The 11,451-nt window shown below is 32.5% G+C and overlaps 2 protein-coding genes across 2 annotated transcripts; one reads left to right on the forward strand and one right to left on the reverse strand.

Moving 5' to 3' along the window:
- Positions 1-275: 275 nt before the first annotated feature.
- On the reverse strand, positions 276-1,094 carry LOC106345004. The gene has a single exon (XM_013784283.1). The coding sequence runs from the start codon at positions 1,092-1,094 to the stop codon at positions 276-278; it is 819 nt and encodes a 272-aa protein (XP_013639737.1).
- A 1,050-nt stretch (positions 1,095-2,144) lies between these two features.
- Positions 2,145-2,648, forward strand: LOC106294034. Its single transcript, XM_013729650.1, has one exon. The coding sequence runs from the start codon at positions 2,202-2,204 to the stop codon at positions 2,577-2,579; it is 378 nt and encodes a 125-aa protein (XP_013585104.1). The 5' UTR covers positions 2,145-2,201; the 3' UTR covers positions 2,580-2,648.
- The last annotated feature ends 8,803 nt before the right edge of the window (positions 2,649-11,451 follow it).

Below are 11,451 nucleotides of genomic sequence, written 5' to 3' on the forward strand. Positions count from 1 at the left end.
ATGAAAATCCATTAAGTTCTTATCCACATGATTAAAGACCAACTCCGAACTTCTTTTCCAAAAAACAGCAAGACCACCCCATGTATCTACAGGCTCCACCATATATACAAAGTCATAACCGAGCCACACTTGAATATCTACAAGGACGTTTCTACAGCGCATCGTCTCCATCAGAAAGAGAACCTCAGGGAAATATTTTTGACGTATTTCCATGAGTCTCTGAACTGTCAAGTCTTGAGGCCGCCCCAAGCCTTGACAGTTCCAGCTCACGATGCTCATTGGGATTTGGACGGTCCCTCATTTGGGACCATCCCTTTGGTTTTCTGTCTCACGGCTTTTCCTTTGTTCTCAGCAATTTCCATTGATTTCCTCTTCTCAGTAGATGTCGAAGGCTTCTCCACAATCACCGCACTAGGATCCACTTTCTCTGCCTCCTCCATCGGTTTCAGCTTCCTCTTTTTCACATAAGGTCTCCTTCTTGGTTTCCCTTGTTTCTTAACAGTTCCGGAAGATGCACCCTCAAAGAGGCCAATATTATAAGCCGTCGAACTGTTATCAGAAATAGAGAAACCAGAATTTGAGAAGTTGGATTCAGAGCTGTAATTGACCAGTCGTGGGTTCTCAATGAAGGTCGAGCCCCTACCAGCAGCAATAGCCGCTCTCATAAGTTTCTGCCCACCAGTTCTTGAAGAGGATATACTTTGGTTTGACTCAGGAGCATCATACTCAAATAAAATACCCTTGCCTCGATTAAGATCTTTAGTTATCACTGGTGGTTCTTCTAGTCTGAGCACCATTCTTTTAGTGACAGGGTTAAGCTCAACTTCCCTAACAGATTTACTGACTCTTTCTTCTCTAATCTTCCGCTCTTCCCCTTCAGCCACCATCAAATACTGTCGCATCCCTTCTAACACTTCCGACGCAATCTTCGGTCTTCCTAGAACAGGATGGATCCCTACTTGATGTTCCTCCAGAACTCCATAAAGGGGATCATTTTCAGAAAGAATCAGATTAGGCTTAGGTTTATCATCAAAGATGCCTAATCTTTTCTTTATAGTTTGGCCTTGTCTTTGTCTCACAAGAAGCGGACACATCGGTTTCTCATGGGTCTTTCTTTGACAGTGATAACATCTTTTCTGAACCCTTTCATAGAAGTAGAAAACTTCAAAAGAGCCACCTTTTTCAGATTGATGACTCTGGATTTTCTCAAAGGGTTTGCTACATTGAATCTGACCTGTACCCGAGCATACTCCCGAGTAGGGCTTAAAGCATCTGTGGTGTTAATAATTCTGGTACCCATCGGGTCTCGGGTATGGGTCGGGTCGGATTCAAGACCCGCGGGTCTTCCATAACAAGATCCAAATGAATAAAAACATCAGTTCGGTTCCTATCCGGACCGGGTTTTTTTGGGTCGGGTCGGATCCAAGACCCGCGGGTCTTCCATAACAAGATCCAATAGAATAAAAACATCAGTTCGGTTCCTATCCGGACCGGGTTTTTTTTGGGTCGGGTCTTCGGGTCTGAGTAAAATTCTCAGACCTAGACCCAACAAGTACTTTAGCATGGATCCGGATCCGAATATGTATTTTTAGATTGGTTCCGGTTCGGGTCTTCAGGTCCGGGTAAAATGCCCAGACTATAATGTCTACTATCTGGTCTCCAAATGAAACTCGCAACCTTTCATAACTAAGCTATTATTGTATCTTTCGGTGCTTCTATAACTCTAAGATTTTAATTGATTTTTTCATCGTCCTTGGCAATCATTTTACAGATTACAACAATTAGCATTAAATCTTCCCCCTAAACCGATAAGAACACCATATATTATATAGGCCCTATTATCTATGAAGTGGTGGGTTATATAAATGAACGAGTTGTACTATGGAGTTTTAGCTTTTGAAATTTTTTAAGTTGTGCATCCAATACGAGGACAAAAGATTTGCTTGGATGAGAAAACTTCTCACAAATTGACGATTTTACCATCTACCTTCTTGAGTGCATTTACGTCAAAATAACTGAGCAATATTCATCCACGTGTACAACACAACACACTTTGCACACACATTATTCTTTCATGAAAATAAATAAGATCTTCATATGCTTTTAGCAAGCAATAATATTCCTATATAAATGGTTAACGTCTTTCCAACTTACAAAACTTTTTCTCAAACCACCACAAGAGAGAGAAAGAGAATAAGAAAATGTGTAAAGGCGTGAATGAAGAAGAGAACAGAAGTGTCCACGGAGGTTGCCGGAGTCTCTGCACGAGACAGAATGTTCCGGTTAGGTGTGAGCTTCGTGGCGGCGACGCCTCCGTGTTTTGCGAGGCTGACTCAGCTTTTCTCTGTAGGAAATGCGACCGGTGGGTTCACGGAGCTAATTTTCTTGCTTGGAGACACGTGAGACGCGTGCTATGCACCGCATGTTATAAACTCACGCGCCGATGCCTCGTCGGAGATAACTATCACTTTGTCTTACCGTCGGCGACGGCAGGAGAATCCACCGTTGGGGATATAACGACGTTGAATGAACAAGATAGTAGTAATAACGAGGTTCCGTTTTGTGTTTCTCTGATTTAGTTTTTTTCCCTTTTTGTGTTGTAAGATATTAATTCCTAGGATTTGTAATGCATTTTCTATTAGGAAAAATCTGGGGAGTTTAATATATGAAACTCATAATTAGAATTTTAAGTAATGGGTGTTGACTAAAAATAGAAAGAATAAATTTCTCCAACTGAAGGGAAAGGAAAAAGGTTCTTTCTTTGAATCTGGAACTATGTCCTCTTCTGAATACGTGTGAAACTAAAAGGAAACAAGCTAAAAAAAGTTCAAGCAAGAATCAATCAAACTGCGTTTGGCTTTCGCTGGTTAACTGTTCTTATGTGTTTACCAAAATCTAAAGAACGAAACTTAGGTTCACCCCGAAGTGGTGAACTTACCAATTAAAATGACACATATATTAATAATAAAATATATTAGTTTTTAAAACAAAAATCTAAAATAATTAAAAAAAATAATGACGCTTATTTTAATGACGCTAACGCCACTAATTAAACTCTAAATCTTAAATTTTAAACTCTAAACCTTAAATCTAAACCCTAAACCCTAAACCCTAAATCCTAAACCCTAAACCCTAAATTCTAAACCCAAACTCTAAACCCTAAACCCAAACCCTATATTTTAAACTCAAATCCTAAACCCTAAACCCAAATCGTAAACTCTAAACCCAAACCCTAGACTTTAAACTCAAACCCTATATCATAAACCAAAACCTAGACTCTAAACCCAAATCTTAAACCCTAAAGAAACAACATCAACATAGGATTTGGGTTAAGGGTTTACGATTTGAGTTTAGGGTGTAGGGATTAAGTTTGGATATATGGTTTGAGTTTAGAGTCTATGATTTGGGTTTAGGATATAGGGTTTGAGTTTAGGGTTTACGGTTTCGGTTTAGGGTTTAGGATTTGGGTTTAAGATATAGGGTTTGGGTTTAGGGTTTAAGGTTTGGATTTAGGGTTTACGGTTTGGGTTTAGGGTTTAGGATATAGATTTAAAGTTTAGAGTTTAGTTAGTGGCGTTAGCATCATTAAAATTGGAATTATTATTTTTTTCAATTATTTCAGATTTTTTTAAATAAAATTAATTTATTTTATTATTATTCTAGGTGGCATTTTGATTGGTAATAAAAGGAAAGGTGAATTTAAAGATTTACCCTAGGGGTGAACCCAAGTATTGTTCAAAACTAAAACGTCTCTCATGGGAAGCATCTTCTTCATGCAACGCTAAATGTTACGGTATGAACCCGTTCAAGCTAGCTTATTGTGGAAAAGTGCTGAGTCAAACTGCAGTACTCTAAAATAATAATGACCTAAAATATATATAAAAAAGAAAACATCATGACAGGTATCAGCAAACCTCCTACCACATATCACAAGAAAAAAAAAAATCTACTTTATATTTAAATATATATATAATTTGCTAGAAATTTCATTTGTAGAGACTATTTTCCTATTAGAAGGAGATCTAAAAAAAAAATTTCTTTTAAAATAGGAGAAAAGTGTTAGTGCAGTGACGACTGAGTTTTAGAAGCCGAAGAAAAACAACTCCTCAAAATGTCCATGTATCAGCCGTGAAGTACTACATGAAGTCGTACAAGAAGTGTCGTGAAGTGAAGCTGAAGTGAAGATGTGTAGCTAACTTGAAAACTGAATTTGGAGCCGACGTAGAGCTAAACTACAAGATAACTTAGAGGCTAAACAAGCTATGATTTACCTTGGAAAAAGGTAAATCATCAAGGGAAGATTTCCAAAAGGCTTTGAAGAAATTTTAGAAATATTCCATAAAGGAATTAGAGTTGTGAATATCTCTTCCTTGAGAAGTTGGCAAGGATAAGCCACGAAGTCTACATGTATAAGTAGACAGAGACGTGCCTTGAGATAGGTACCTCCTCAAGAGAATGTCGTAAGCATAAGGGCTTTGGTGTTGAATTAGAGTAGACACAAAGCATAAGGGCTAGGGGTCATGAGGGGGTCAGAGGGGTTCTTGGGTTAGTTTGATCTAGGAACGTTTTAGGCTATTGTTTGTCTGGACTGTGACATGTTAGTCAATTCGAAAGAGAGCTAATAAGACACTTTATCTATGTAAAGATAAAATTTCATTATATATTGTTGTAATACTTTGTGAATAAATAAAAGCATTGTACTTGTATGTATTACTCTCTAGAACTCTTTGCACCTTCAGAAAGTTCACTATTTTGGCTCCCTCCCCGTACTGTCACTTTCACTACGTCTAAAAATTCTTAGTGCAGCGTTCCAACGTTCCCGTGCCGCAACAAGCTGGTTTCCTCGATTAAATTTTTTTTTTTTAAAGTGTAAGCAAAATAAGAAGTTGGTTTACTTTTCCCGACAAGAAACTGTTTTACCACGTATAAGAGTATTTATATATATCATCATCATGAGAAGAAGCCATACATTCTTTTAGGGAAAAAGAAAACACAGTGATACATCGTTGGTGATGATGATGGGTCATAGTCATAATTGTCGCCAGGCGCCAGCTTTCACGAATCTTCCTTTCACTCTTTTTTTCGTGTCAGCTCTTGCTTTGCAGGACGCATATCGAATCTGTTTTCCAAAACTTCAATTCAAACAATTAATCTTGAATCAATTTTTTGTTTATGTTAAAACTCTGTTTTGTCACGTTTTACAAAAGAAAAAGGAAAAAACTCACGTTCGCTTGAGTTTCTCCTCTTTGTATCTCAACTTAGCTTCGTTCCTTGCTTGTAGGGAATTAACTTCAAGATTCGATTCCCATGGCGGATCACTCATTATAACCTTATAGACATATCACAATCCTGGTAATCCGTTGCACTGTTTCATGACATGTGATGTTGGAGATGGTAAGCGACATGGTGGTATGGATTTGTCCGTGAGAGCAAGGCAGGTGAATCAGGTGATGTAAGAAGAGGAAGTCCAGTGTTGTTGTTCATTTGCGACGGACATGGCTGATGATAACTTGTACATTCTTGATGTCCTGGTGACGTTGCGTGAAAAGAGAATTTGCCGAGTTCATTGTAGTAATATTTAGAAAGAATCAAAAGGAAAAAAGAAAAGCAATAGTGACTTTTTAAGCGTTGTCTATAGTGAGGTAACGTGTTTATTGTTTTTGTAGATCAAGAGACAATTTGGTACCGTGTGATCAAATTATATTTATACTGATATACATATATCTGTTCTTGTGGCTCACATCCGATTATATCATCTCCAACATCAAAGTTTAACGGCGCATTTTCCAAGTTAAGTCATTCACATATATCTTCTTCACCTTAGAATCAAATTAATACGTCCCTGACAATACACACAAATGAGAATAATATCGTTCGTCAAGAACTTAAAACATGTTTGAGTAGGTTTTCAATTTTTTAGTGGTGCCTTAGAATCCACATGAAAAGATGATTGGTCACTGAGATCTTGAGTGCAATTGATGTTGTGTCGCATCATGGAATAAGAGGAACCAATCAAACTGTCTTTTTTTTTTGGGCACCTAACCAATCAAACTGTCTAACTCGTTGATTTTAGTCATAAGGAATATGGTATTGTTGGGATCAAGCAAGGGCAAAAAAACCAACCAATCTATTCTAGTAGAACAACAATGTCACCTATAAAAGTAGGATCCAATAAAAAAAGCTCATTTTTATATAACTGCATCTAATTATATCAAAGCACTACCACGTTATAATTTTATCTACCAAAGACGGATATCACTTTTTCTTTGAAAGCGCTTTTATGATGATGACGTAAGCTTGTGAAATAAAACTGTCCTAATTCTTCTGAATATAACTGCAACAATTGACGTGTACAGTGTACTCCACTATAATTTCTATTTTTTTAATATCATTTTTTGGTTTACTTTTATTTGTCTTGCACCATATGTATTTTCTTTCTTCTTTCACCATTTGGGCCATTAATTAAAATTTTGTTGGCAAAAATGATATTTAAAAAAAAAAAATTTATATTTGTGTATTCTTTATAATCATATTTGTGTATGAATTTTTATCAAAATATATTTTATAAAATAATAGAAATTTAAAAGTTGATCAAGCATACGTTCGGTTCTTTGTAATTATATGTATGTGTATCCGTTTCTTTGTAATCATATTATATGTTCTAGATTTTGACCCATGGATCTAATGTTGGTTTGTATTTTTTTTTTATGTTTCTATAAATATTTAACGTTTATTGATAACTTTCTTAATTATTGTTTAAATAAATTAGATACAATTATATAAATAGAATAATAAGAAGCTTCTTAAATAAAATGAATAAAGAGTTAGACATAAATTAAATTTCAAAAAACACATTTATAAAAACATAAAAACAAAAAATTACAATCCAAGATTATACGTACGGGTCAAAATCTAGAACATACAATATAATTACAAAGAAATGTGTACACGAAATATAATTACAAAGAACCGAATGTTGGATCAACTTTTAAATTGCTATTATTTGATAAAATAGATTTTGATTAAAATTTATACACATATAATTACAAAGAATACACAAATATACAAATTAAATTTAAAAAAAAAAATATATATATATATATATATATCTGCCCTTCAGAATCTAGTGAATTAATTAAACCAGCGGCAGAAAGTTCAAAAATCTAAGAGTACATCGGGAAAAGTCTGTTTGAGAAGGACAACTAGAGACTGGACCAAGCTTTGAAGTCTATGTCTTATATGGTAGAAGAAATTACTTGTGTGTCAGTGATGAAACCTTCTCGATGAGACAACGAATACGTCATGCTATGAGAAACATTTCTCGCAGATCAAAGAACGTGTGTCATGAAAGACAGAGGAAATGGCAGTGTACATGGATGCCACGATTTAGGCATAGTTTGGCCAAACTGGATTTGCTGGAAAATATTGTTTGTATGGTTGCACAGTGGTCGCATTTTGGCCCTATATTTTGAGACATGATGAATAAAGATGGTTTTGTTAAACTCAAACAAAGAAAAAAAACTTGTGAGATATCTAATCGAATTTAGATACTCGTGTTTCTGTTATTTCTTGATCAAGAAACACACGTAAGATCTTGGAAAACAGATATTCATGAACATTTAAGAGCTCACTAAGATGCAAATATTGTAAAGAAGATGATAAGTCTTTACAATATCATTTACAGAATTCATGTCAATGAAATGTGATTAAACCTAAAGCTTTGTCATAACTTTAGTTGATTTAATCTTCATGCATAATTATCAACCAGTCGAGAATAAGTAATTTCCAAAGATGTTTTCATCATTAAAATACAAATTTGAACTTTTATTAAATTCCATAGTACGTCATAATGTCTTCCATAATCAAAATATATTATTCTAACAAATAGTCAAATAGTTTTGTCTCCTGAAAAAGAATAAGAAACTCCATTAATAAATAATTGGAAAAATGATCGATGAATACACGAAGTATTGGTCATGGCTAACCATGCAAACTAAACAAATGTATATTTAGCTACACGGAGTATATATTATGCATGACAACATCCCTCAACTTTACGATGTTATGTAGGTTACATCACGAGTTTAATTTCATATCAAAACAATGATGTGTATATCAGAGATCGTTTACCTCTCTCGTTACATCAATTAAAATGTGACGTACCTGACGGTAATTTACCTAAATTAGATTTTGATCCATATTTTAAAAGCGTAAAAATATTTTTAACAAAATCTAATTTACAAAATCAATATGTTTTATAAATTTTGATAAGTAGTGTTTTAACATTTTTATTTTAGTGTATTTGAAAACAATGATTATATTAAATATAAAAGTTATATAAGATATTATTTTTTTATTCTTTTAATCTGTTTTGGTATGAATTTTTAATAAAATTTCTGTAATTCATTTGATTAATTTTGTGATATATACTTATTTGATAAAAATATTTACTATAAAACTTCTTTGATGTCAATTTATTGACTCTAACATTTTATTTCTTTAATATTAAATTATTAAGTTAATGAATTATTTTATATTTTTTTTCATAAACAAAAATTTCATTCATTCAAATTTAGTAAACCTTTCATATTAGATTTTTATTCTTTGATTATTTTTATTCTTAAAAATATATAATTGATAATTATATACGCAAGATTATGTTTGGTTTAAGTTGACCTCAAATAAGTTTTAAACAATAAAATGTTAGAGTTAGTAAATTGACAGCAAATAATTTTTATAATTAAAAAATTAGCAAACAATTATATATCACATAATTAATCAAACGAATTACAATTTTTTTAGTAAAAGTTCATAACAAAACAGATTAAAATAATTAAAAACACAAAACAGATTAAATAAAAATAATATAATTATATATTTTTAAAAGACACTAAAACAAAAATGTCAAAACACTAAAATAAAAATTTTAAAACATCACTTATTAAAAGTTCATAACAAAACAGATCATATAAATAAAAATAATACAATTATATAGTTTTAAAGTACACTAAAATAAAAAATGTTAAAACACTACTTGTCAAAAAATGTTAAAACATATTTATTTTGTAAATTAGATTTTGTTAAAAATATTCTTACGCTTTTAAAATGTGTCAAAATCTAATTTTAGTTAAATTATAATCGGATCGATCATATTTTAATTGCTGAAACAAGATATTTAAACGATCTCTAACATCCACATCAGTTTTTGGATAAATGAAATTAAACTCGTGATGTTAACTACATAACATCATAAAGTTGAGGGATGTTGTCATGCATAACATATAATTCGTGTGGCTAGATATACATTAATTTAGTTTGCATGGTTAGCCATGTGGTGACCAATACTTCATGTAGCTAGTAATCATTATTCCTAAATAATTAGATTAGTTGTTTTAGTTACACTATTTGTCCTATACAAGATATAATTGTTATCTTAACTATACCGAGTTTCATAATTATACTATGTAACCGTTTGTTCAAGTTATGCAAGCTGTCCTAATCATACCAATGTACTAGTTATATCAGTTTTATTTACAGTTCTTATCTATGTATGATCTAATGCAATTTCAGTACAATTCAATTTCTATAATGCATAAAGTATCATTGTAAGGTTTTAGGAGACAAAAAAATTATGTACTTATGTTCTTGGGTTATTAACATCTTAAAAACTCCAAATTGAATAGTAAAACCTTAAACTTAAAAAACAACTTAAAATTAAAGTTTGAACCAGAGCGTATGCAGGGGAGAATGTATTTACGGCATACGGAGTCACGTGCCCCAGCTAATTTTTAATTTTGTTTAAGCATTCAGTTTTAAATCTTGAGTTTTTTGAAGTAATTAGCTTAAATCATATGACAATGCCCTGTATAGCTTAAAAGTTTGTAGTTGTACCTCCGATTAAAGCTCTCCTAGATCCGCCACTGAATGTATGTGAAGAATAATTTGTTGGCTAATAGGAAAAAAAGAAATATGAAAAGATCCACAATGAAGAAGAAGAGTAGGAGGAGAAAGAACCAAAACAAAATTTATTTGGTTTTTCTAATTATTTGTTGAGAAATTTTCTAAATAGCCCTTTTTAATTTATTTTCACAAAAATATCTTTCAATTAAGAAAAATACCAAAAAAAGTTTTAATAAAGAGTAAATATACATTTATACCCTAAGGTTAACTAATATAGACTTGATATTTAGAGTTAAAGGGTTGAGTTTCAAATTTGAAAAAACAAATAAATAAATATTAAAATTTTCAAAATAAAAAGAGTTATTTTTGTCATTTTCTTTTTTGGAAGATATTTTGGTGACAAAAACTTTTAAAATGGCTATTTGAAAGAATTACCCTTATTTTTTAATAATATAATATAAATTATGGATAATGGATGTAATAGATAGATCCATATTATTGTAAAGAGATTAGGTTATGTATTTTTAAGTAGTTGTGTGAGATTTTTTTTTTATTTGTCATTTTGATGTATGTCGTTAAAAAAAGAGTCATTTTGATCATATCCTCGAGAAGACTAATGAAGAAGACAGTGAAAAGTACGGACTTTTGAGAGTTCGATAATAGATTAGATTGAAATTGCGAGAATTCGTATTTGGTTCAAAGTCTTATGAATAATTCGATTATATATTTGTTTGTAATTTCTCAGATTCATTAAGGGTTTATATGTTTCTTATGCTCTCTTTTTTTGTCCACTTGTTTCGTATGCTCTTTTTTTTTTTTGGACAAATTTTTAAAAAGAAGTGCAACACGAGAATTTTCCGGGAGATCACCCATCCTAGTACTACTCTCGTCTAAGCACGTTTAAATGCGGAGTTCTGATGGGATCCGGTGCATTAATGTTAGTATGATCGCACCCGTTTCGTATGCTCTTTAGTTAAGAAAATTATACATATTTTTATAAAGGGTATCCATAAGAATATTGGACATGGAGCCCCAATCTCTTGTTATCATAATAAAAGACCCATTTATAATAATAATAATAATAATATTATTAAATTGGAATAATATTGTAAACTTCAACTGTTAAAAAAACGAAGTAGTTGTAAAAAAACGAAAAATGTGTTATAAACCAAATGATGATCGACCATGGACCAGCCCGTACTGCAGGCTCAATCCGGGACATGATAAAGACAACCAGAGACTATGTGTTTATCTAGTATATATTTCATGTATATCTGTAACATAGTGTTTATCCTTATCCTTATCTTGTTAGGATAAACATGACCGTATGACGGTCTAATACCTTGTATATATATAGACCTTCTGGTCGACAGTAATGATAACAGAAGTATTTTCCCAACACTTCATTTACAACACGTTATCAGCACGACGTTGCTCTCATAAACCCTAACCCTAAAAACCAGAAATAAATCCGAGCAGTAAAAACTCTAATTCCCGACAAACTTCAAACAGCTCTATCCCTCAACTCCGGTGGATCCAGACGACGAGCCA

The sequence above is a fragment of the Brassica oleracea genome, chromosome C5 (assembly GCF_000695525.1).
Source record: "Brassica oleracea var. oleracea cultivar TO1000 chromosome C5, BOL, whole genome shotgun sequence".
NCBI lineage: Eukaryota > Viridiplantae > Streptophyta > Magnoliopsida > Brassicales > Brassicaceae > Brassica > Brassica oleracea.

Excerpts from the sequence above, each read along its gene's own strand:
- LOC106294034 (XM_013729650.1), top strand. The coding sequence starts at position 2,202 with ATGTGTAAAGGCGTGAATGAAGAAGAGAACAGAAGTGTCCACGGAGGT.
- LOC106345004 (XM_013784283.1), bottom strand. The coding sequence starts at position 1,094 with ATGTGTCCGCTTCTTGTGAGACAAAGACAAGGCCAAACTATAAAGAAA.